Raw genomic sequence first — 27316 nt, 5'->3', positions numbered from 1 at the left:
ACCCTGTTCCGCCAGTTTGATGAATGTGTCTTGGCTAATTGTGTGCAAGATGGCAGGCCTTTAGCAAGTGTGACCAGTTTATTGTTCAGCCAATCACAGGCGCCTCAGTTAGCATGTGAAAAGGGGGTGTGTTGCCGGGGAGGGTGAGTGTTCTGGCGGCTGAGTCAAAGGAGGAGCGTTTTGGGGGGTCACAGAGCAACACCCACTTCTTTGAGGGGATGTTACTATGCTCTACTAAACCTGTAAACCTCTTACTCAAAGCACTTTTTTTCTCTTCCCTCTTTTTTCAAGGAGATCTTTTTTTCCCATGGTTCAAGCAAGGCAAGACACTGGCTACTCTACAGATGGAGCTCACGTTCCAGGGTTTTTAATATTTCACTTTTATATTTCTGTTAGAGAATGATCCTGCTGAGAGTCTGGGAGTCCGTGCTCGTCAGAACCCCTCACTGACACTTGGATATATTGCTCTGAAAGCTATCCCAGGAGAAAAGATTAAATAAAAAAAAGCCTACTTTTCAAAGCCTACTTCTCAATCTGCCCACATCAAAATAAGACAACTGGCCCTTTGAAGTGGAAGACACAAGAGTTCTCAGCCAGCTTGCTTAAAGCAGGGGGTGGGGCTGGGGGAGATAAGGAAAGAAGAAAGGAAGAAAGGAAGGAAGGAAGGAAGGAAGGAAGGAAGGAAGGAAGGAAGGAAGGAAGGAAAGAAAGAAAGAAAGAAAGAAAGAAAGAAAGAAAGAAAGAAAGAAAGAAAGAAAGAAAGAAAGAAAGACCAGACCAGTGTCTAAAATTATATACCTTTCTTCCCTCACACAGATTTAATCAGGCACGGGAGTCTGAATTTCTGGTGAGAAAACTTACAGCCCTGCTCATCAGTGCCCCAAGAAAACAGGTAACTGGTCAGAGAAACCTGTCCAGCGGGGTCAGCACCAGGTGTTTTTTTAAAACCTGTACAAACAGAAACTGTGTTGTTCATGCATAGTCGAGACACGACCTGGTAAGGGCAGTGTGGGCACAGATGGCCACTGGATGGTTCTCTAAGTTCTGAGCTCTCCAGCTCCCTCAAAGTTGTTGTGCAGCTGAATTCAAAGTTTGGGGGCTCTTAGAGTGAAAAGGAGAGGAATGAAAATCTCATCAAGAATGGCGTTAACAGTTCTCCTCTGTGACATTTTACTGGCTCCCATCCCCTCTTCTGGTCCCTTAATCACTGGAGCTCAAGTCCCTGGAAGCAGCAGCAACAGCTCAGGGATAGGGGTGGGTGGGAGGTGGCCTGAAGGGACTTCTTAATTCATATAAGGGGATGTTCCTGGAACACGGATGTGGGTGGCTGTTTTAAAACATAGTCCTTGCGATTGAGTTATCAATAGTACTGACCCCATGCCCGAGATATGCTGCACTTTTAAGATTTACAAGTAAAAGTTGAGACATCTTGGCTGTGACTAAGGTTACAACGCCCTTCCCTTCGTAAGCCTAGCCTGGCCCACAGCTATACACTGCCCAAGCCCGTGGAAGTGGGGCTCACAAATGAGCACACCCCTCCCCCCATAAGGAGAGCTGGTGAAAGGGTGTGGATGAATGAATACAAACACAACCTCTTAGAGGTCCATGAATGTGCCGAATTCATCTATGCAGACCCAGCACGTTACACAGTGCCTGGCAGATAATAGGTGCTCAGAAATTTTTGACTTATTTGAATTAAATTGAATCCTTACTAGAAAAACAATGCAAAGTATGAAACCTATTGATGTTGGGCCTGGAGAATTCTCTTCATAAATAAAAAATTGCATATTACTTTGAAATGACAGCAAAATAAAAAATGCAACATATTTCTCAATGTTTTATTGGAACCCAGTTATCTTATTTAGTACAGAATCTGGCAGGGAAGCATTTTGGACAAGTTTCTATCATTATTGTTCTCATCAAGGATCACTGTTTATTGCCTGAATCAACCTGAAACCCAAACATTTCAAGTTTGGGGGAACAGCATATGCTCACCATGGCAGCTTTGTATTGAGATCATTCAAATTGTTTTCTACAACCCATCTGTGACCCTAAACTTCTGCTTGCATCCATGTTAGGAAGCTGAGGGGTCCCATTTCACTCAGAGAGTGAAAGGGAAAAGGCGTTATTCCAAGCCCTGCAGCGAGAGGGTGGCATTTTTCTCAAGTAGTAAACTCAAGCAAAATCATTAGAAATGATAAACTATTTGGAAATGATCCGAACAGCATTTAGCAATGCATACAGGTCATTCACAAAGCAGCTGAAATGACTTTACAGTTGGTCTTTAGCTGGTGTAGGTTTTCCACAATCCTGGTCAGTTCAAGATGCCTGAACCCTATGTATAGCTGTTTGAGCAAAACTATTAGATGCTAGAGAAAAAAGTAAAAAATTCCCATCCTCCTATGTCTTTTGTTTTCCTTTTTTTTTTTTTTTTTTTTTTTTTTGCGGTACGCGGGCCTCTCACTGCTGTGGCCTCTCCCGTTGCGGAGCACAGGCTCCGGACGCGCAGGCTCAGCGGCCATGGCTGACGGGCCCAGCCACTCTGCGGCATGTGGGATCTTCCCGGACCAGGGCTCGAGCCCGTGTCCCCTGCATCGGCAGGCGGACCCTCAACCACTGTGCCACCAGAGAAGCCCATGTTTTCCATTTTAATTGTCTTTGAAATCTCCTTACAATTTCTTGCTCTCATAAAACCCTTCCAGGATAACCTCATACCAAAGTTAGTAATGACAACAATATGGGGAAATTCCATTTTTAGTTATGGGACAATGGAATAATATAGAGACTGGAAAATCAGACTTGGGCCACATTCTACCTAATTTGTACATATTTACCTCCCCTTTAATCCTTCCTGCAAGAGTCCAGCTCTGGTATGGCCATTACTTGCTTCTCAACCTCTGATATGGTCCTTCATCCTATAGCTCATTGCTTGCCTCCTCTCTTCTGTCTCAACGTCCTTAAAGTGACAACTGGGTAATCTGACCTCTCTGGCATGCTCTTGGGACCATTTCTCAAAGACATGCCCCATGGCAACACTTCCACCCCCAGAAGCCAGTATTGGAGGACAAAATGTGTGACAGAAAATGACCAAGTGTTAGGTTTGGAGACAATGGATGAACTCTGATACAATCTAGAGACATGTTACCTGGCCTGTCCTAGGCCCAGTGAGCCTTTACTTCCCCACTATTGTATTAGCTTTCTTTTTATACTTTATGAGATACAATAACCTAGCAAATAAACTCAATGATAGTCACTGGGTTCAAAAATGAGACCATCTTTTGAGTTGTCCTTTTAAGCCATTGGGTATTTGGAAATGGTTGTGGAATCCACAGTAACAGTCATTCCAGATTGTTATTCAGCTTGTTACTTGTGTTTTACAGAGTTGGAGAACTGATCTAACCTCAACTACTATTTCAATGACGTCCTCCTCGTAAAAAGATTAGTCAGGGAATATGAGTCTAAAAATCTGTCTAGAGCTATCTACACTGTTAACAATTAAAGAGGGACACCCTGCTTGTGGGGCCAGTGCTCTCACACTGCTAATTCTCAGAGCTTTCGGAGGCTCAAGTCAATATTACCTGGATTGTAGTTAGGTAGCTTGGAAACTCCAGGCCAGTTATCCTCTGTAGGGACTCCCAGCACCTATATAAAGCCAAAGAAAGACAAAGAAAGATGAGGGGGAGATGAGGTGGATGGAGCAGGTATGGAGACATGAAGGACACATCAGGGAGGAAGAGGGAAGAAACGAGTGTATGTCACATTATGCCAGCTGATGTGTTAAAGAAAGAAACTTCAGTGTTTCCAACATTTGCAGTTTCATGGGCAAAACTGCAGTGTATTTCTACGGTCCTACGTGTCAACATGACTGGGCTAAAGGATGCCCAAGATAGCCGGTAAAACGTTATGTCTGGGGTGTCTGTGAGGGTGTTTCTGGAAGAGATTAGTAATTGAATCAGTAGACTGAATACAGAGATTGGCCCTCACCAATGAGGGTGGCATCCTCCAATTGGTAGAGGACCTGAATAGAACAAAAAGGTGGAGGAAGGGCAAATTTTCTCTCTTTCTTCTTGAGCTGGGACATCGTCTTCTCTTGCCTTTGGACATTGGAGCTCCTAGTTCTCTGGCCTTCAGATTCTGGGACTTAAACCAGTGGTCCCCTTAGACTGAATTATACCACCAGCTTTCCTGGTTCTCCAGCTTGCAGAGGACATATCTCAGCCTCCATGAAATCACATGAGCCAATTCCCATAATGAATCACAAGAGATACACACACATACGTACACACACACATACACATACACACAAATACATACATATCTCCTATTGGTTTTGTTTCTCTGGAGATCTCTGACTAATACAGATCATATAACCTTGCTTAAAGTCATATTCTCATCCCAAAATATCTACAGACCTACATCGGGATATTATGGGTTTGGTACTACAAATAAAGTTAATATTGTAGCAAAGTGAGTCACACAAATTTTCGGTTTCCTGATGCGTATAAAAGTTATGTTTATACTATACTATGGTCTATTAAGTGCATAACAGAGCAATGTACATATCTTAATTTAAAAAAACAATGTACATATCTTAATTTAAAAATGTTTCCTCACTAAAAATTGCTAACCATCATCTGACAGCGCAGGGTTGCCACAAACCTTCAGTTTGTTAAAAAAAAAAAAAAAAAGCAACGTCTGCAAAGTGCTATAAAGTGAAGCACAATAAAACGAGCTATGTCTGCTGTACTGCATGATCACCATACATTAGGATGCTGCATTGGGAGTTAGGAATAGAAAAAGACAGGAGTGATAAAGTGTCCCTTTGCCTTACATCAGATGACTGTATTTATATATATATGTCTCAACAGGAGACACTTGACAGTTTAAATTATGCCTCAGCATGGGCATTCAGCTGTTCCCCGATGTGCTCAAATTAAAAAGGATTCAGATTACTGACCTTTAAGCAGTGGAATGTTGGCTAAAAATGATCCCAAACCTAACTCTAGTCTTTTCTACCAAATTCATCTCATCTGCTTGTTTTCTCTGTGGCCCAGCAGCTTGGAATATGGTATTTGGTTTTTAACTGCTGGATAGTAATATTAACAACATCACTTGAAAAAGAGCTCACGTGTGCTTTGGATTACCTAATTGAAGCTTTAGTTTTTAATTACTATGAAAAGTCTTTTGGAGTATAAAGACAAACACTTCAGATTTTAGATGGTGCTGTTACTGCGAGTTCCCTTGTAGGCAAAATCTTACCATTCTTTTAAGACAGTCATAAAAGCCCAATGTCAGTTATATCTAGGAGCCAGAATAATACTGTTTTTGTGAAATATTAATAAAACACTAGTAGTTTTCATACACCGCTACAATATAACTCTTTTTAGAAGCACATCTCAGTACAAGTCTTTATAGAAGCATCTCTCATAGAAAAAGCCTAGTGAATCCATTTGTAAAATGCTGGACACAGATGCTGGCCCAATTATTATGGCAGGAAGTCAACTCCCCAACAATGACTGATAATAATCAATGAGGAATCCAGAAGCCTCTTAATATTTACCAGCTTGCTGACCAGGACTCTAGCCGAGAAGTACACTCTTTGGTGTCTGTTAAGCTTGTCCTCAAACAAAAGACACTGAAGCGCCATTTTCCCTCCCATAATAAAAAAATTAAGCCACCCAGTAGAAGCTTCTTTCTTTGATCCATTCCCTAAACAAACTGAAAAGCTACTGAGAGGATTACAGGCTTTTCCTAGCAGCCACCCTGAGCCGGAGGGAACACTAAGAATCCTGGAATCCATTTTGAAAAACCAACTGGACTAATTCTTCTTTTGTGGGAGAGGGCCAGAGGATGGGAAGCTAATTCTTCTTTGTTAACCTACCATCTTATGTATTTGCACAGATGTGCATGTAAACAAGTGGGTGGGATGATTCACATGTACCCCTACGTCTTCTGCTGCCTGGCAAAGCACAATGAAAGAAAGTAAAGATAATGAAGAGAAAGCACTAAAGGAAATAAATAACGACCATATCCATATTTTCACTAAGGTGAAAGTTACCAGAATTGTTGGTTACTTTGTATTATTGTGTAATTAAAGCCAACAAAATGGGTACCAACAATTTTGGAATATTGTGCTAAAAGCTTTAAGCCTGAGATTTTAAAAGTTTAAACAAAAATTCAATATCCTTTATTTGGAAATTTGATGCTCAGTTTTTATTTGAAAGTTATTGAATTCATTTTCACTTGAGAAAATTACTCAATCTCCGCTTCACTGACCGGGAAACTGAAAACCAAAAACTGTTGATTTACTCCCTCCCTGAAAGCTCTTAAAAGGCAGCTAGTGAGTGCTGTGTTTGAAACCACAGTGGGCTGCAAGGGCTGTTTTCTGCCTTTGTTGGAATGGAAACTGAAGGCATTTTGATTAATGGCTTTAAAGTCTGCATCGTTTATTTTATTCTGATTTTAGAACCACATCTGGTATTATTTGCTAAAAATACTTATTGAAAGAATTAGATTTCTAAAAAATTGATTAAAAATCAATGACAGCCATTCAGATGTAAACACACACATGCACACACACACACACACACACACACACGGAGGCATTTCAGAAAGATGGTAAAATAAAAATTCAGGACTTATTATTATGTCTTTATTCCTAAGTGTGAGATCTCAGAATAAATGTAAAGAAAAGTTATGATTAGAGGTTGGGAGATGTAGACTAGACCATTGCTTTCAAAGAAGCAATTCCTACATCAAGTATCATAGAACCCGAAATAGACCACCTTTAGTAAAGCACAACTCAGGAGCCATTTGTAATGTTTGAATTTCCAAGTTGCTTGGGATGTAGTAGTGTAAGAGATAACACACTGCTGAATGTGGTTCTCACTTTGTCCTCAGAGCACGGAACTACAGATGTGTGGTAACAAAACTGTGGCCTTGGGCTTCCCTGGTGGCGCAGTGGTTGAGAGTCCGCCTGCCGATGCAGGGGACACGGGTTCGTGCCCCGGTCCGGGAAGATCCCACATGCCGCAGAGCGGCTGGGCCCGTGAGCCATGGCCGCTGAGCCTGTGCGTCCGGAGCCTGTGCTCCGCAACGGGAGAGGTCACAGCAGTGAGAGGCCCGCGTACCGCAAAAAAAAAAAAAAAAAAGATAGCAGCTACACTATTCTCTTAACACTTTGTTCAAAGAGGTCACAAGTTCATGGAGTCAGAAAATCAAATATACTTTAAGATGCTAGAGACCTCAGGAGATAAATTATGAGACTTGCGTTACCACCTAACCTGAAGTTAGGGCTGGGTTCAGAACTCATGTCTACTAACACCAAGCCAGTGTTATTTCTAATGTGTTTACTTGTTTTATATTTGTAATGAGTTGTCATAAATGTCAAAATAAAGTCCTTCTGATTTATTGCAGTGTGATAAGAATAATGGTAGACGTGAACATGGCTTCCTGGGCAGGACCTGTTGGACCCATTTGTTGAGACACATTTGTTTTGGCTGCATCACTCATGTTTTGGTCCTTTATGTCCAGATACAAGTCCAAAATTTTCACTTACTGAATTACCTAAAACATCTTCGGATGGCCAGCATCAGCCACCAAGACCAGTCCCGGAAACTTGAACCAATAACTAGAGAGCCATCAGGTCCTGGGAAACGTCTAACTCATTCTTTCTGTCCCATGATTTCTAAGTGCTATGCTAAATGCAAAGAACTGTAAAATGATTGCTTTTAAGAAAACTATCATTTAAAAATAGGAAGTAATGTAAAAAAATTAGTTTGTATATAACTCTTCAAATATCCTAATAGCATACCTTAGCTATTATCATAATTTATATTTATAGATTTATAAGTTATATATTATTATAATTTAGCTAGTATTATAATTTTTATTAACTATCTATATATACATACATCTTTTTGCATCTATACATGATTTATGTTTGTTTTACATATATTTACTTATATTCCACCCATCACCCCACCTAGACTGAACAACCGGTGAAAGCATAGATCATGCATTTTTCCTATTCTTCCCATTTTTCCAGGCCTTGTAACATCTTATAAGACAATGAGTGTCCAATAAATATTGTGTCCTTATTTAATGGCTAGGAAAAACTTTTCAAATGTGTAAAAGATCACTGCAGGGTCTGGTCTAGGCAGTGCTAGCTGAGCTTCCTCTAATGTGGACAAGAAGTAATATTAAGCTGGAGAACAGAACAATTAGGTGAAGTATTAGGAAATGCCTGTTAACGGTTCGGTCATTGAAACATCTCTATGAAAATAATTTCTATGAGAGAGAAAGCAAACATTTATCGATCACTTATGGCACGTGGGGCTTGTTATGCATTTGATCTTATGAAATTCTCACAGAAAGGTTAGAAAGTCATTATCGCTAGCCCCATTTAACAAGTGAGGAAACTGGAGTTCAGAGGGACTACATAATTTGTACACGTTCGTCTCGCTAAAAAGTGGCTAGAATTCAAATGCTGGTCTTCGACTCTAAAGCCATTAATTACATTAGGCTGCCTCCAGTTTAGACGATGATATCATCCAATGATAGTTTTTGAAGGTAGCAGTTCTTGGTCTTGCAGGGTAGTTTTGAGAAAAAAAACCTTTTGGCTTGAAAAGTGTTTTTTTTTTAGTTTGTGAATGCATCCCAATTTTTCCTATGTTCCTCCATAATATCCCCAATGTTTCCAAAAGAAAGCTTAACGGCAGTGATTAATCTCTATAAAATGTCTTAATTTCACAAAGGACATTTTACTTTATTTTGACATTCACAAAGCACAATGTTTTCTGGGTCATGAACCTGTAGCACTAGACTGGTTTGCACAGAACATCTTCATAACGGTGAGCCATTGACCCTCCAGACACTAGCAACTAGCTCTTCCCTTTTCCTAAATGTTCCCTGAGGATTTTCCTCACCTGCATGTGTGTATTAAAGATAAACTCAGCTTTTTTTTTTAAATAAATGAAGGACTCCACAGTGGAGACACAATTCGAAAATGAAACTTTTATACCATTCCTGGAAAGGCAAAATATTTGGGGCCACTGAATCAAAATCATAAAGAAGTTTGAGAAAAGACAAATTTCCTCACCTGCACACAAAAATCCTACTCTGCAATATTTCCCAAGATACCCGATTGGGAAGCTGTTAGCAAGTAAGCTCTAGAGGCTTGCTTGAAGCAAGCAAACTTGAAAGGGAGCAGGATCCAGGATACAAGCGATACCCTCCCCCCACCCCAGTTTAAAGCACTTGACACATGCTACAATATGGATGGATCTTGAAAACATTACACTAAGTGAAATAAGCCAAGCACAAAGGACAAATCCTGTTAAGATTATACTTATATGAAAACCTAGAATGGGCAAATTCATGGAGACAGAAGGTTGATGAGAGGTTACCAGGGGCTGGGGGCAGGGAAAATGGGGAGCTGGCTGAGTGGATACAGAGCTTCTGTTTGGGATGATGAAAAAGTTTGGGAAATGGACGGTGGTGATGGTTCCATGGCAATGTGAATGCATTTAATGCTATGAATTGTATCCTTAAAAATGGTTAGAATGGTAACTTTTATGCTATATATATTTAACCACAATTTAAAAATCATCAAAAAAAAGACAGCAATATATAAATGACTATAGTACATGGCATATAAGCTACCAGGGACATAAAAATGAAGTACATAATGGTGCAAATGAGGGAGGGATAAATAATGAATAAAGAAATGGAACCACACACACAAAAGCACCCTGTTACCTTAGGAATCTGGTTTTGGAGGAGCACGACACACAGCATACTTCTCTCACACTAACACAGGAAGCCTTTGTTTTATCAGGGTTCTATGAAAATTCAGTGCCTTGTCTTCAGTTGACAAAGATCCAGGGCCAAATATATTGTAGACTTAGAGCTGGGGGTGGCAGGGCAGGGATGTGTTTAATTAGTAATGGCAGAAATTGCCCTGGGAGGTTGAGACAATAATCACCGGAAGCAAGTGGATTCATGGGCTGCCACGGGACAAAGGGGTGGGGGTGGGGGTCCTGACCACTCATTCCCAAGGTGCTTATGCCCCTGGCAAATACCACAGTTTCCACAACCCTTAAAATATGGCTTACTCTCTCAAAGCAGATGGACTGCTTCGTTTGTCTCTAAGGAAAATTTGGTTCAAAGTTTGTAATGCATATATTTTTTTCTTTCTAAGAGGAATTCTTCTCTTACCTCCCAGATCTTCTCCAGCTGTTCAAGGATGTTGGAAACCCCAGGAAACAAGGGTTGACCCTGGAACATTTCAATAAAGATGCAGCCTGCACCCCTAACAAAGAAATAAGAGTCAACCCAATGCTTTCAAGGAACCTATACATGCAAAACTGAACTACTAGCATTTCACCTCCCAAGAAATACTCTGAGGACAATTAGTTAGGGGCCGCATAGTATGAAAAGTCTTGGCAGAAAAAGTCTCTATGTTAAACAAAAATAAAAACAGCCTGCAGCTTTTTGTTAAAATGGAACGCAACGGGCATTTAGGAACACAGTATAGAAAGCAAGCATTTGAGTTCGTTCAAGCTCATTAACAATCTATTTTCTGAGAGGAGGGGAAAGTACTGAATCTCCAAACTGAATACCCTCTTTCACTGAAACTAAGATGCTATCATTGTAAGAAGCATCATTATTGTATGTACTTTTAAGAAACCAAAAGAAAAACAAACAAAAAACCCCACAAGTTAAACTGTGAAGATCAGAATGTTTCCTTCATATTCATTGAAAGGGCTGTTACAAATTTAATTAGACAGATTATCTCACCATATATCATACTTGTACATGCAAAAAAAATGGAATATTAAGTGGAAGAAATTGGTTTAGATACTCATCAAACTTTTTGACATTCAGCATTTGACTCAGACTCTTTGATGTCTGTGTTTATCCACGGTATTGTCCTTTGACGGTATCGTCAGGAGTTTGATGATACAGCATTTCTTAGAATAAGCCATAAAACAACCAAGAGTCATTGGTGCTGGGGCTCCTAAGCTGACCTTACAGTTACATGTTAGCCCACTTTTGACTCCAGCTTAAAGAATGTTGCTAAACATGTCTGATTCACGCCTTCTCCACAACCATTGTTCCTAGGGGTTAACAAGAAAAAAAAAAAAAGAGGTCTCCTGTCTTCCAAGTTACTGACACCCATTCTGCAAGTTTTGATGCTGCCATGTTTGATGTCCACACATGTACAATGGTAACTACAGTCATAACTGAAGCATGGCTGACGGCTACTGTAAGATGCTACTGATTTTAAGATGCATCCTGATTTAACAGAGAATGTGCAACTTAAAATAGATTAAATAGGGAGAAATATAAATTTTCTTTCCTACTTAGTCAAACTGGAGGATAATTCCTCAGGAAGAGTAAGAAGTAAGATTTATTTTGCTAATAATGCACATTTTTACTCTCACAAATCTTTACTTATTTATTTATTTTTGGCTGCGTTTGGTCTTCGTTGCTGCACGCCAGCTTTCTCTAGTTGCAGCGAGCGGGGGCTACTCTTCGTTGCGGTGCACATGCTTCTCATTGAGGGGGCTTCTTTTGTTTCAGAGCACGGGCTCTAGGCACGGGGGTTTCAGTAGTTGTGGCACGTGGGCTCAGTAGTTGTGGCTCGTGGGCTCTACAGCGCTGGCTCAGTAGTTGTGACGCACGAGCTTATCTGCTCCGCGGCATGTGGGATCTTCCTGGACCAGGTCTTGAACCCCTGTCCCCTGCATTGGCAGGCAGATTCTTAACCACTGAGCCACCAGGGAAGCCCTCAGTAAAATATTTTATTATAGATCATGATATTATTAAAGAGTTATTATGAAGTTCATTTTAAAATGGTCTTTAATATTATTCATATGTATTTATTACATATGACAAATTTTTACTTTTTCCATCTGACAGTAGACACGTGCTATTTAACTTACTTTGTGTAGGAGAAAGCAGATTTCTTGATAAACAAGTTTAAGAATAATTTTTATCTTGTGTCTGGTTTGGGGAGAGAATATATATTAAAAGAAAGACTGACATTTAACTGTATCTTATCACCTCAAAAGACACAAAAACTATTTTCATGACCTAATATTTGGTTTGCATGTAAAATAATCAATTAGCTAATTCTTAGAATTTTGTATACATATAAATAAGAGGTATCAGACTAAGTTTTGCAGGTAGTTTTTTGTTTCTTTCCCTCAAACAACAGGTTGTCTTTATCCCTAGTTGTTAAAAAGCTAATTTAGATTAAATGGCCACGATATTTTCTTTTTACTGATCTTTCATGTACAAGAGACATCTTGATATGTGACATAAGAATTTTGGGAATTCCCTGGAGGTCCAGTGGTTAGGACTCAGCGCTTCCACTGCTGGGGCCCGGCTTCAATCCCTGGTGGGGGAACTAAGATCCCATAAGCCAGCATGGCCAAAAAAAGAAAAAAGAAAAGAATTTTGATCAGGCAAATATAGCTTAAGAATCTGGTGCACAGTATCTTGAGGTGAATTTTTAGAATTATTATCATTTTAAGACTGCTTACTAGCTTGTTTTTAAATATCCATGGTCTTTTTGTTTCTTGCCTTTAAAGCAACAGATATAAAAGGTAAAAATTAAACAATACGTGGAGAATAATAAAAGTAATAGGAAACTGTCAAACGGTTAAAAAACATCCTGGTTGCTAGCAATGGTCAACAGTGAGATAAGCCAGCTGAAAAACTGAGGTGGTGAATACCGTCAAACGGTCTCCATCCACCTCCCCTCATGCCTTGTCTATGCATACTTGAAAGGTCTCAAATCATTTCATTTTGAAGCAAAACACACACACACACACACATATTTATGTATCTGTGTGTATGAAACACGTGTAATTGTTTATTAACTGACACAAAATAGAAATGGAAATGTAACAGCTTTTGAAGACTTAAACCAACCCTCCATCCAGTACCCTAACACCTTCCAGAAACCCAGGGGCTCACAAATCACCAGAAGGCCTGCGGGCATTTTAAACAAGGTTCAAATCATAGTCATTGCTAGGTTTAAACCTGTAGTTCACTTTTTTCTCTCCCCTCAAAAGGTTTTCATGGCTTAGAAAAAGCTTGTTGCCTTTTTAATGTCCTTTCATACTGGTGGCTGTGGGGAGCCGAGAAGGAAGCCCCTTTCGTTACACAGTTTCTTAGTGCCCTTTACCTTCTGTACCACTAGAACAGTGTACACAACGGTGTATACATATTGGAGAAAGCTGGACTTTAAGGCCATTGTGCAAGTACTGCAGTCTAACACAAGATATTTGCACTAAGAAATAAAATGCTAATATTTGGTTGAAATTCCCATTTGTATTTGCATTTGTACGTTTGGTGCCATATAGGCATTCTCTTGAGTCTTTCTTTTTAAGCTTCACTTAGGGGCAGGTTAAAACCTTTCTCACCTAACAATCTGGAGTCTAAGGTTTTATATATATATATATATATATATATATATAGTGTGTGTGTGTGTGTGCAATGTGCAATGCACTTAGAACACTTACAAGACAAACAAAATTCCTAAATCAATTGTATTTCAGGACCTAGAATATCCGTACCATAAATATCAGTGCACTGGTAAGAAAACAAGGCTGTACACCTTAAGTCTGAGAAGGAAAGATATTTTTCAGGTAAGCACTGTTCTTCAAAAACTATATGATTCATCTTCCTATTTTTTTCATTTATTCTTCAGAACTGTTTTTTTTTCATTTGCTTTGTAAACAAGTAGTGTGGCTTTCATATTTTTTATTTGCTTCTTAAACAAGTTGTGTGGCTATCATCTATTTTGCCCACCCCAGACTAGCCTTAAAGCAAACATTTTAAATAATCTGAACATTCAGGTCTAGATAGGGAACCAGTTCCTATTTCCTTTTATTCCTCTGTTTTGTTCTTAAATCTTCATTCCTGTGGCTCTTCTTACCCTACATATCTTTAGGCTTCTCAGAGGATTTCTGCTCTGTGGAGATACCCTTGGGGCAGCTCATGTAGATGAAGCGGAACTTCACATGCAGGAGACAAAAAGACCTGGTGATATCAAAGAGTGAACCCTTCCAGAAGGGAGAGATGCAATGGGTCATTTTATTGCTCCAACTGTGGTTCTCCAGTCAAGTTAGACGAGACAGCTTACATATTTTCTGCTTCTTCTGGCTCTCTTCCTAGTCTTTTCTCTATTCTGAGCATGAACAAATTCTTCCATAAGAAAGAAAAAGATTCCTCAAATTCCTTAGGCAATCTCTGGAGAAATAAACCATCTCAGGAGTTTTAGGTTTGGGGAGGTGCAAGGAGTACATAAGAACATTGTTGGGAGAAGTGAATCAGTATTTCATTTTTCACTATTGACATTAATTCAGAACAGCATGATATATGGCAGTGACAGGATATTTCCATTTGCTTTCCCTGGGCCACTCTTTATATTTGGAAGTTTGCAGCAAGAAATCTGACCATAAAGAATCTCTCAGGCAGTGACAACTTTCCATAGTCCTAAATCCAGCAGCTGCCTGCAGTTAGTTTTGAATAGAGGACTTGTCTACCAAAATAAACCCTTCTTTAAAACCCAGTTTACATGGTTCTGAAGAACCTAGGGGCAGGACAGGAATAAAGACACAGACGTAGAGAATGGACTTGAGGACACGGGGAGGGGGAAGGGTAAACTGGGATGAAGTGAGAGAGAGGCATGGACATATATACACTACCAAATGTAAAATAGATAGCTAGTGGGAAGCAGCCACATAGCACAGGGAGATCAGCTCGGTGCTTTGTGACCACCTAGAGGGGTGGGATAGGGAGGGTGGGAGGGATGGAGACGCAAGAGGGAAGAGATATGGGAACATATGTATATGTATGACTGATTCACTTTGTTATAAAGCAGAAACTAACACACCATTGTAAAGCAATTATACTCCAATAAAGATGTTAAAAAAAAACAAAACCCAGTTTACTACAACATGGATGAACCTAGAAAACATTATACTAAGTGAAATAAGCCAGACATGGAAGGATAAATATTGTATGATTCCACTTATGTGAGGTTCTAACATGGTCAAATTCATAGAGACAGGAAGTAGAATAGTGGTTGCTAGGGACTGAGAGGAGGGAGTAACAGGGAGTGATTGTTTAATGGGTACAGGGATTCATCTTGGGATGATGAAAAGTTCTGGAGATGGATAGTGGTGATGGCTGTACTTGATGCCACTGAAATGTACATTTGAAAATAGTTGAAATGGTAATTTTTATGTTATATATATTTTAACACAATACAAAAAAGTAAAAACAAAACCAAAAACAGTGTAATCATCCTAAAACACTGAGTTTTTCTCTTCACCGAAGTTGCTAATGGAATCTTTTAAGGTCTGAAAAAGTAGCAGAAAGAGAAGAAAAGATGTTGGGAGATTAGAGGATGCTGGTTGTAAGTGTTGGGAATAGCCAATATGTCTTACTTGTATATTTTCCATAATCTAACTGTTTGCTCTGGGCTTCCCACGGACTCTCCTGTTCCCCAGGGTTTACTGTGAATGAGAGGCTCTTGCACTACGTGTTATAATTAGTTTCATTAAGACAAAGGCTCTAATGCTCACCCACTGTCACCTGCCTCCTACAAAGGCATTCAGTTTGTAGCCTACAGGGTTGCATGCCTAGCAAAACAGGATTTTTTTCCCTTTTCTTCTGTTGTAATCTTTCCCCTGCGCATTTCCCTCTTATCACTCTGAAAAGAAAAAAAAATGGGGAAGAGGAATCCCAGGGTAAACACCCAATATCTAACAGTTACATACAGAGTGAACAAATATAGTAAACAGTGGAAAATGCCTATTATTCTATTTCTACATTACTTTTTGAGTTTTACTGGACAAACAACAATAATGAAATCAATAAGAGTAATGACAATAACTTTAACTTACAACTGTATTTTTATTCTGTAAGTGTCATCATTATTCATCAATGGAATAACATATGTTTTTGTATATGTAGTAAAAAGTAAGGGATACATAGTTTAAAAGAGATTTAAAGAATTGGTACATGAGCTGAAGAAATTATCCAAATGCAGCACAGAAAATCAAGGAGACTGAAAATATGAAAGAGAGGATAAGAACCATGGATGATAGAAAGACATAGTCTAATAATCTTTCATTGGAGCTCCAGAAAGAGAGAATGGAATAGAGGCAACACTCAAAAAGAAAATGGCTGATGAAAAACATGAATTCATAATTGGAAGAAGCACAATATGCAACAAGCAGGGTAAGTAAAAAAAAAAATCCACGCTAGACACCTTATAGTGAAAACTGCATAGTAACAAAGGCAAAGAAAAAATTCTTTAAAACATCCAGAGAAAATGGGAGATCACCTGAAAAAAGGGAAAGACAAGAAGGCTAAAAGTAAACTTTTCTACAATTCGGCTAAGAGCAATCTTCACAAGAGCAGCAATGGAAGACAAAGCTGGGGAAATGGTATCGCCAAAGTTCTGAGAGAAAATAACTGTCAATCTACAATTAAAACCTTAGCATGACTACCTTTCAACAATGAGAGTTTACCTAAAGAAACAAAAGCAGAGTTTGCCACCAACAGGCCCACACTAAAGAAAGTTCTAAAAGATTTATATCCAAAGAAAGGAAAATTATTCCAAAAGTAAGATTTAAAGTGCATGAAGGAATGATGAACAGTTTTAAATTTATTTGCACTTAATGAAAATAGCTTCAAAGTATATAAAGCAAAAATGAATAGAATTGTTCATTGTTGACAAATCAACAATATATCAAACAACTTCAATACATCTTTCCCTGATAGCTTAAGCAGACAAAAATTATATAAAGACAATGTGAATAACACAATTAACAACCTTGAAGTTTTGAACATATGTAAAAACCTGTACCCAACAATTCAGGAATACACACCCTTCTCGAACACATAGGAAATAATTGAAAACACTGATCACGTACTGGGCCAGTGCTTCTAACAAAGCCAGTGCTAGTTCACTATCTTTGGTGAAACACCAGGTTTTTCTCAATTTTTTGCTAACCTTTAATTTTGAAAAAATTTAAAGTTGCAAGAACAGTAGAAAGAACTCTATTTTTTTTTTTTGCGGTACGCGGGCCTCTCACTGTTGTGGCCTCTCCCGTTGCGGAGCACAGGCTCCGGATGTGCAGGCTCAGCAGCCATGGCTCACGGGCCCAGCTGCTCTGCGGCATGTGGGATCTTCCCGGACCAGGGCACGAACCCGTGTCCCCTGCATCGGCAGGCGGACTCTCAACCACTGCGCCACCAGGGAAGCCTGAAAGAACTCTTTTATATCCTTCAAATAGATTCACCAATTGCCAATATTTTGCCTCTTTGGTTTTATCATATTATCTATCTATCTATCTATCATTTATTTTTTCTGAAGCAGTGGAGAGTAAGTTGCAGATACAATGACTCTTCACCCTTAAATACTTCCACATGTATTTTCTAAGTACAAAAGCATTCTCTTACATAACAACAGTGCAATTATCAAAATCAGGAAATTGAACATCAATCCCAATAGTACTATCTAATCTACAGTCCATATTTAAATCCCACTGATTGTCCCAGTAGTGTTCTTTAGCTCCATCTCCCCCAGCATCCAATCTAGGACCATGCGTTGTGCTTAGTTGGCATCTCTCTTTTTAGTCTGGAACATTTCCTCAGCTTTTCTTTGGTTTTTAAAACCTTGACTCTGTAGGGGAACGGAAAATGTCACCCCAAAATATGCCACCCTGCCATAAGAACTGTTATGAGCTGAAGGCAACTGAGAAAAAGCAAACACCGGATGAGCTCTTTGCCTCTCCCTAGCTGCCTGAAAGGAGGGTATAAAATCCCCTTATGAAGATTCCCCCATTCCCATCCCAGGAGGGGAGAATAACCTTATCAACATATGTAGAGATGGCACCAAGAAGAATCTATGTAAACAAACCTTGCTAAGTAACCCTTACCTACCACCAGGGTGCTCCAGATACATATTCACCTTCCACAATAACCACCCCTAAAGAGTCCAGAAACCCCTTTCCGGGACTTCCCTGGTGGTCCAGGGAAGAATCTGGTGGTCCAGTGGTTAAGAATCTGCCTTCCAATGCAGAGGACATGGGTTCGTGCCCTGATCAGGAAATTAAGATCCCACATGCCGGGGGGGGGGGTAACTGAGCCCACACACTCTAGAGCCCACGTGCCACAACTAGAGAGCCCACACACTGCAACTACTGAGCCCATGCTATCTGGAGTCCATGAGCTGCAACTAGAGAGAAGCCCGTGCACTGCAACGAAGAGCCCTCACGCCGCAATGAAGATCCTGTGTGCTGCAACTAAAACCTGACGCAGCCAAATAAATAAAATAATAATAATAAAAGAAACCCCTTTCCTTTGTCTTGTTACTTCTCTACAAGTGTATTGTCCTTTGTAAGAATGGTATAAAAGCCTCCAAGGCTAGCTGTTTCTTTGGGGATTGTCTCTTCTTTCCATGAAGTCACTTCCCCTGTGTCACATAAAACTTTTAACATAAAATAAAATGTGTGTTCTTTTCTCCTGTTAATCTGTCTTTTGTCAGTTTATTTCACAGACCCATCCATTGAACCTCAGAGGACAGAGGAAACTTCTTCCTTCCCTACAACGCTTTTAAAGCGTACAGTCTAGTTACATCGTAGAATGTTCCTTAGACTGAGTTGATCTGATGCTGCCTCATGATGTGACTCAGGTTATGCTCTTTTTCTGCAGGAAAACCACGTATATGATACTGTCTCTCCAGTGTGTCCTATTAGGGGGCACACGATGTCAGTCAGTGCCATTATCAACAATACTAACTCTAATCACTTGATTAAGGTGATGTCTGCCAAGCCTCTCTACTATAGTTACTATTTTTTTCTTTTGTAATTAATAAGTAGTTTGTAGAGAGGTACTTTGAAACTATGTAAATAAATATTTTATTCCTCATCAAATCTTCCCCTCTAGTTTAGCTATGATGCTTCTTGTTTGAACCAATTACTACTATATTGCAAAATAGTGATTTTCTAATTCTGTCATTTCTTTTCCAGTTATTATTTGGCATTCTACTGTATAAAGGAGCTTCCCTTCCTATCTATCTATTGATCCATCCATCCCTCCATCTATCTGTTTACCTTCAGTATGGACTTATGTATTCTTATGTTATTCAGTGGTATAATACATTACATTACTGTCACTATTAGGATGCTCAGAAGGTACCAGCTTTGGCCAGTGGGAGTCTCTTCAAGCTGCTTCCCACATTTTTTTACATATTCCCATCATTTTTTGGTCACTTTGTTAAAAAATGTTCTGGCTTAACAAGATGTTCCCAGCTCATCTTATACTTTCCCTGACCCAGCCTCAGTATTGGCTACTTCTCCAAAAAGGCCTAGTTCTTTTCAGTAGGGAATGGCATTAAGAAAGCAATATCTGAGTAGCAGACCAACACTTATGCAAAATGCAATAATATATTTCTTTTTTAAAAAATGTACCTAGAAGAATCAAATGCAAATCCTCTCTGAGAGACCACACTTCATCCGAGCCCTCAAAAAAAAAAAAAAATCCCACAAATAAAATTCCAAGGATAATTAGCATATCATTGTCAAAAACAACAAAACACACATGGAAAAAAGATACCATATGGAAGAAACAAAAGAAACAATAAACAACAGAAACGGACTTACAAGGAAGGACCTTTGCTCTAGATATATAAGAGCTTAGAGAGGAAATTATAAAACTTTACTAAACGGCATTAAAAATGAGCTAAACAGATGGAGAATTATACCATGTTTAAAAATTGGAAGAGGATATTACAAAGGTGTTAATTATCCTCAAAGTGTTCTATAATTTCAATGCAATTCCAATGAAAATCCCACTAGGGTTTTTCATGAAACTTGAAAGACTGAGTGTAAAATTTATATGGAGAATCAAACGGGAAAAATAGGCAAGATACTCCTGAGGAAGAAGATGAAGTAAGTGGTGAGACTTATCCTAGCAGATATCAAGTATTATTATAATGCTATAGAAATTAATACATTAGGATGTTGGTACAGGGACAGATAAATTGACCCCAGTAGAACAGAGTAGAGAGCTCAAAACAGACCTATGCATTTATAGAAACTTGATATATGAGAGATTTGGCATGCAGATTGCTGAAGAAATTAGGGTGAGACCACTGGGTTAGCATAGAAAAAGTCAATTTCCAATGTATTAAGGATTTAAAGTGAAAGGAAAAATTTTACAACTTTTTTTTTTTTTTTTATGGGTACGCGGGCCTCTCACTGTTGTGGCCTTTCCCGTTGCGGAGCACAGGCTCCGGACGCGCAGGCTCAGAGGCCATGGCTCACGCGCCTAGCTGCTCTGCGGCATGCGGGATCTTCCCGCACCGGGGCACGAACCCGTGTCCCCTGCATCGGCAGGCGGACTCTCAACCACTGCGCCACCAGGGAAGCCCTACAACTTTTAAAAGAATGTACTGGATATCATTTTGACCTCAAGGAGGGAAGGATTTTTTAAAACAAGAAATAAAAGGGCTAACCATAAAGGAAAAGACTGATAAAGTCAGCAGTATTAAAATTAAGAACTTTTGTTTAAAAAGACAACATGAACTGGGGAGCCTGCTTGTAGCATTCATAACTGATAAAAGATTAGTATCCAGAGTATAAGAACTCCTATAAATCAATAAAGAAAGAAAGGGAGGAAGGGAGAGAAAAGGAGAGACACAGAGACATAGAGACCAAAAGAAAATAAACAAAAGACACACAGAGGTATTTCATAGGAGAAAAAACACAAATGGCAAATAATCATGAAAAGACATCCAGCCTCATTAGTAATTAGGGAAATGCAAATTTGATCACAACATGCTACCATTCTACCCACTAACTTAGCAAAAATTAAGAAATCTGATTTTATGAAGTTAGTGCGGATGTGGATAAGGGACTATGATACACTGCTGGTGCATAAATTGTTACAACCACTTGGAGAACAATTTGACACTATTTCATGAAGTTGAACATTCATATACCCTGTGACACAGCAAATCTACTCTTAAGTAAGCACTCTAGACATATCCTTAAATATAAGTACCAAGTATATTCAAAATAGCAAAAAGAAATAAAACAAAAGGCAAACTAAATAACTGAAATGTTCATCAACAGAAAATAAAGTGTAGCCACATAGGTCAACATGGATGAATCTCAGAAACACACTGAGTTAAAAAACAAGTCACAGAAGACTAAAAACAATGTAATATCATTTTTATAAAAACTCAAAAGCAAGTAAAATAAAATAATATTTTTAAAATATATAAAAATGTAGAAATATTATTTTTTAAAAAGGTAAGGGAATGGCGACAAGGAAAATAATTCAGGGTAGAAGCCCCTCTGGTGGAGGGGCAGGCTGATGGGAAAGGGACACGAGTGGATGTGACAGTACTGATGATGTTTCTGGTTGTTACATCGGGTAGTGGGCTCATGGAGTTCACTTTACTATGCTTTTAATCTACATCAGTTTTCTCAATCTTGACATTGCCAAAATTGACATTTTGGGCTGGTTACATCTTTGTCATAGGGGGCTGTCCTGTGCATTATAAGCTATTTAGTAGCATCCTTGGCCTCTACCCACTAGATGCCAGGAGCACCCCACCAACACCCAGCTGTGACAATAAATGTCTCCAAACACTGCAAGCGTCCCTGGGAAGCAAAATTGATCCTGGTTAAGAATCACTGATGTACATATTTATATATTTTGAATGTTTTAAATGTTCTATAATAAAACAAAGTTTAAAAGTGACGAGAAGAAGTTTCACTGTCTGTGAAGCACAACTAGGAAGTGATCATTAAGAGCTGAGAAAGCCAGAGCCTGCTGAAGGCCTTTGAAGTGACAGTGCAGAGCAGTGAGAGCTGACAGTTTCAGGGGGGTTTGACTAGCAGGTGATATTTCAAGAAGTGCGACTGGGTATCAGGAAATCAATGGCTCCAGATACACTGGAGGAAATTCTCTTCAACTTTTCTCAATTCTTTGGGAAATTCAAAAGCTTAGTTTAGCCTTTTAGTGTTGTTTTTTTTTTTAAACAGGGCTTTCTATTTATATAAGACCATCTAAGGAGTTGAAGGAAGCCCATACATTTTGTTACCTTTGAGGAGGTGGCTGTGACTACAAATTTGCCACACAAATGACTGGGATATTTCCAGGGATCAGAGCCAGATTCCATAACACCACTGCTCCAGGATGATGAGTGGCTGAGAGCCCATTCTCACCACTGCACCCAGTTAATCCAAGAGCCTCTCCAACAGTGTGGCTCTACTTGATAGCCTCTGTCGGGTTCTTACATTTGCACTACAGTCCCCCTTAACCCCTCATGGGGAGAGTTTATTACCCTTATTTTAAAAACAAAGAAGCATAGACACAAAGAGGATACATGGCTTTTTTGAAGATAACGTAATGCAGAGTAACTGATTAGAAATATTGGCATGAAAATCAGGTCTACCGAGTCTTTGTATTTATGGTTTTTTCACCAGGCTCTGAACGGTGTTTGGGCATGTGCAGACAGGTGTGTGTGTGTGTGTGTGTGTGTGTGTGTGTGTGTGTGTGTGTGTGTGTGTGTGTGTGTGTGTGTGTGTGTATCTGTGGTTTGGGAGTATATGTATGTTTCCCTGAGGACAAGGGAGAAGACAAAGGATTGAAGAGAAGAGCTAGAAGGAGGGGCATTGTAAAAATCAAATGAGATATATATTTGAAAGTACTTTATATTTCTGTATACAAATGTGATTGTCATTATTAGAATGCTTATCTAAAATGTAATACAGGTAATAAAACAACCTTCACGGGTAGGATGACTCACATTTTCTTGGCACTAGCTCTTACCATATGTCCAGTTCAGAGGAATATTCAGTGGCTCCCAGCAAGGCATCAGGAGGGCGGTACCAGAGAGTCACAACTTCTGAAGAGTATGTCTGGCTGGGAATGGACTTGGCCCGAGCAAGACCTGACCGAAGGGGGAAAGCACAGAACTCACTGTCCTGAGACCTTCTGGAGAGCCACAGTGATACAGTCTGCCAAGGAGAGTATAATTGGCAGGGTAAACAACATTTAAAAAATAATACACAAACTTTGGTGCTTTTAATAGAGCTACTCAACTATCTTGATTCTTACGTACCTCTTCATCAAATGAATTTCTCAAAATTTGGCCTACTTTGCAGCTAGATGTGGGCTTCCTGGCAGCTAAGTGTAGTAAGGCAACTAAATTTTTGCCTATTTGATATGAATAGAAGTGATGTGTGAACTTCATGGAGGGGTTAAGTGTTGGTCTCTTTTCTCCTTCCTCCAGGCTGTAGTGGCTGCCATCTTGAAATAGGCCGTGGGGCAATACCTAGGGGTGGTGGGGCCTCATGACAGAAGGAGAGTGGACCAATACACCATGGGGCCACTACAGAGCTCTGACTGCTTAGGTCAGACTGTTACATGAGAGAACGTGAAGCTTCGAGCATGTATACACCTCTGTAATTTGGGCTTTCTGTAACAGCAATGGAAAATCGATTCACTACTACTAGGGCCACCCTCCATTTCTGCAGTCCAGGAATTCCCAGTTTAGTAGATACAGAGTGAGGGCTGTTGATCCACATTACTTATTTGGCAGGACCTTAGCTGGATCATTCTCAAGTGCTCCTCCACAAAATGAGAGTACTTTCATCAGTTAGCTATTTATCTCACTGGATCACGTGATCTACAGCTAGAAAAAAACCTGAATAGATGAGTTCACTGTTGTGGGGAATTTGATAAATGAATGTCTGTTAAAGGCTTACTGCAGCTGTAGTAGCATCATTTGACATCTGCCAAACAGAGAAGAGTGGTTCCTCAGCTTATACAGAACCAGTTTTTCAACAAAAATTTATTGAGCAACTGCTATGGTGCCAGGCACTAGGGATATAATGATAAGCAAAAACGGATCCAGGCTGCCCTCATAATGCTTATAGTCTAGTGGAGGAGACAGAATCATCACAGAAGTATATATGTGTGTATATATGTATAATTATAAACTGTGATACGTGCTAAAATGGAAAGACACAGTGATACTCAGGGGAAATCTGCATCACTTTGATGAGAATAAAAGCCTCAGGTACCCATACAGTCCCACTATATAGATACATAGGTGAGCAGGAACAGGTGTCCTGGAGCCTCCATTCCAGAAGGAGTCCATCCTACAATCTGGGCTTAACCTCTTTATCATGTCATCCTGGGATAACTTTGATCTAGTCTGATGGAATTTGTACATCCACCTAGATTTAGGTAAACCTACCAAGTACGTTCACTCTACAAAAGTCTTTACATCAAAAATGGCAGTGAGGTAGTAGGGGTAACCAAGTTTTAGGATCTGATTAGACTGAGGCTTGATGGAACCCTAAGAAGTTACCAATCTCGTCCTATTTCTTGCCTCAATCTTCCTATATGGTTGTTTGAAATCCTGACAAAGCATCATGTTCCCCGGTTCCCACTTTTCAAAAGCCAGCCCTAGTTGATGCTTTAAACATGTGCACACAAAAGCATCATTGTTCATAGCCCAGGAAGAGACTCGGGAGGCGACTTACCAAAATCAGCCACTTTGAGTTCTCCCAGGTGACTGATGAGTAAGTTCTGAGGTTTCAGGTCCCTGTGGAGAACGTGTTGGTGGTGGATGTACGCCAGGCCCCGCAAAAGTTGAAACATGAAAAGCTGGAAGGAATGAACACCTTATCTAAGCAGATTTGAGCCACTATGTGTTGATTTCTCCTCTAAATCAAAAACAGTCATCTGAAAGAATATAGTAAAAGGGTCTCTTGAGAGACGAAAAAAAATGGAAGATTTTGCATTCGAACAGGAAAAGAAGGACAAGGAAAGTCAAGTAAGTAGACCATGTCCCAAACAAAGGGATTCTGGCTTTTCCTGACATCTCATTCCTTTGACACTGAAGGAATTACCTTTCCTTAAAAATCTAAAGTGAAACTTTGAAGTTTCCGTTGGAACACTAGTTATTGATTTAGATGTGAAAGATTTAATTTTTTCCCCACTGATGAACTTGGCATATAAGATCAAAGTTGACCTGGAAATGATATTCTAACATTTACAACTGCTTAAGTTTTCCAGGCTCTCTGATATAAAACCCTTTTAAAAACAGAACACAGGGAGACCAGACTGGGAAATATATCCTTAGATTGAATTAGGAAATAAAGGAACCATTATCTTTTTAAACGAATTTTGAAAGTATTAAGTTCAAAGTGAAAACAAGGGAAATATACAGTAGAGATTCAGAGGGAAAAGATACCAAAATAAATTAGACCAAAAAAAAAAATCAAAAGAGAATAAGGAATAAATAGCATAGAGAAGAAAAAAGGGGGCGGGGGGTAACAAAAGGAAAAATACATTCTAGGCCTAAATTTTAAAATGTTGCTTGTGGTTACAAGGCAGAGAAACGAAAGACATTATTAGGTTCCCACCAAAACACAAGCTTAAGGAAAAAAAAAAAGAATGCTAGTATTCCAAGTGTCTTTTGCTATTTTCCAGTGCCACTGGCAACTGAGAATTCAAACACCAACATTACTGTTTACAAAGACCTATGCCAACTGAGAACACGTTCTGGCAGTTTTGAAAAGACAAGGCCAGCCCCAGCATTCCTGGGACACGGGCAAAATAGTAGATGCAGAGCCATGCAGATAAATCCACTTTTTCCATCACATCTTGGAAACTAGGAACTTCAGAGATGCTCGAACCTGCTATGACCTAACAATGACTTGGACACGTTGGAATCAAGTTGATGAGTGCCATGGTCTGACCAAAGCAGGATCCTGGGGAGCTTACCTCCCACTGCACAGCTGTGGCTGCATGGGCTCCATGCAGTTCCCATATCAGGGTCCCCAAGCCGTTTAAGAATGTTAACATTTTCTTGAGGCTCCTACTTCAAATGTTCACTGGTTCTATGAGTCTTTCTCATCCCAGTTCTTTCTCTTCCTGGTGCTTCAAACACACACACTGTATTATTCATTTTACCACTCATCACATCACTCAGCTGCCAAAGCACAAAAGTCCCATAACGACATTTCAACCCTCCGATCGGTTATCAACATAAATGTTCATGGAAAAGACAATAAAAAGGACCAACTTAAATTCCAGGTAAAAGATAAAATGTCATGGTAGGTGCTTAAAAATATGTTTTTCAGTGTGATAGTAGTAAGGAAAGAGGGAGATGAAGACAGGTGAGAGACAGAAGACAGAGAGATGGTGACCAGCAAGGGACAGAGACAGAAGGAAGGGAGGGGAAAGAACATGTACTGAATACCCAGGACCTCTTGTAATCCTCAAAACAACCCTGTGAGGAAGATACGCTTGTCCTCGATTTGTATATAAGAAAAATAAGTCTCAGGGAAACATTAAAAACATGTCTAAAAAGAGTCAGGGCCAGGTCTCAAATTCAGACCTGCCTGACACCATGACACCATCCTGAGAAACCAGAGAAAAGTTAGAAAATTAAAACCTGACAGGGAAGGAGAGAATTGGCTAGCTGAGTCAGAGACAGAGCTTCATAGTGGGCCAGCCTGAAATCCCTTTCACGTCCCAAGCATAGACTGTCTCACTGATTAGTCACACACCTACCGCTCACCTTCTTGCTCTTTAGCTCCTTTCCTCCCTGGCTCCGCATGTCTACAAGCATTTGTAAATGGCAAAACACTGCAGTCTTAAGGTATGGGATTTCATAGCCACACTTGTCAAAACTGCAGTGTGTGCTGAGTAACCTCACCACGCACTTACTCTTTAATCCCTTACAACCTGTATTCCTCCTTTCCCACTGCCAAAACTTCACCAGTAATACGACCCAATCTGATGGTGTTTTCTCAATCACCATCCACATCGTGACTCTTTCCAGAGGGGTTTTCCATAGCCCAGGGGTTAGTCCTGTTTCCAACACAATAAGGCTCTTGGGAACAAAATAATTCCATTGGGCTAGTACCTTCTGGGCTAGGAGTCCCACAAAAACACGATCAGATCAGTCAGTCAACTCTTCCAGGGAAGCCCGAGTCCTTCCACTCACGAGGGAATTCCTGGGATTTGTTCTATTAGAAATCTGACACAGGCTAATCTCACTATGATTCCCATCCTGTCTTCTGTGGTCACTAAAAATATAAGCCTCTCTGACTATTCCTTTTTCCTCCCTAAAGCTCATCTCCATACTGCTCTCTGCTTCCTCTCATTTAACCCAGCATCCATCGCCCCTCTCTCCCCCAAACCTTTTCACTGTTCACTTTTCACTCCTCAATCCTGGTTTTAAAACTTCCTA

General features: G+C 39.7%; 1 protein-coding gene across 4 annotated transcripts in view; it reads right to left on the bottom strand.

Annotated features, from left to right (window-relative positions):
* Positions 1–27316, bottom strand: part of CDK15 (cyclin dependent kinase 15) — a gene marked incomplete at both ends in the record, with an annotated part of 84551 nt that overhangs the window by 28766 nt on the left and 28469 nt on the right. For all 4 annotated transcript variants that reach the window (XM_082840670.1, XM_082840673.1, XM_082840671.1 and 1 more), the window contains 4 exons: positions 3579–3642; positions 10219–10312; positions 22876–22996; positions 24597–24720. In XM_082840670.1, the coding sequence (XP_082696796.1) occupies positions 3579–3642; positions 10219–10312; positions 22876–22996; positions 24597–24720 (403 nt within the window). The remainder of the gene's footprint in view (positions 1–3578; positions 3643–10218; positions 10313–22875; positions 22997–24596; positions 24721–27316) is intronic.

Source organism: Leucopleurus acutus, assembly GCF_964270905.1.
Source record: "Leucopleurus acutus genome assembly, chromosome: 6".
Taxonomy (NCBI): Eukaryota; Metazoa; Chordata; class Mammalia; order Artiodactyla; family Delphinidae; genus Leucopleurus; species Leucopleurus acutus.
Note: the sequence above shows the minus strand (reverse complement) of the source record. Positions and strands in the feature narration are given on the sequence as shown.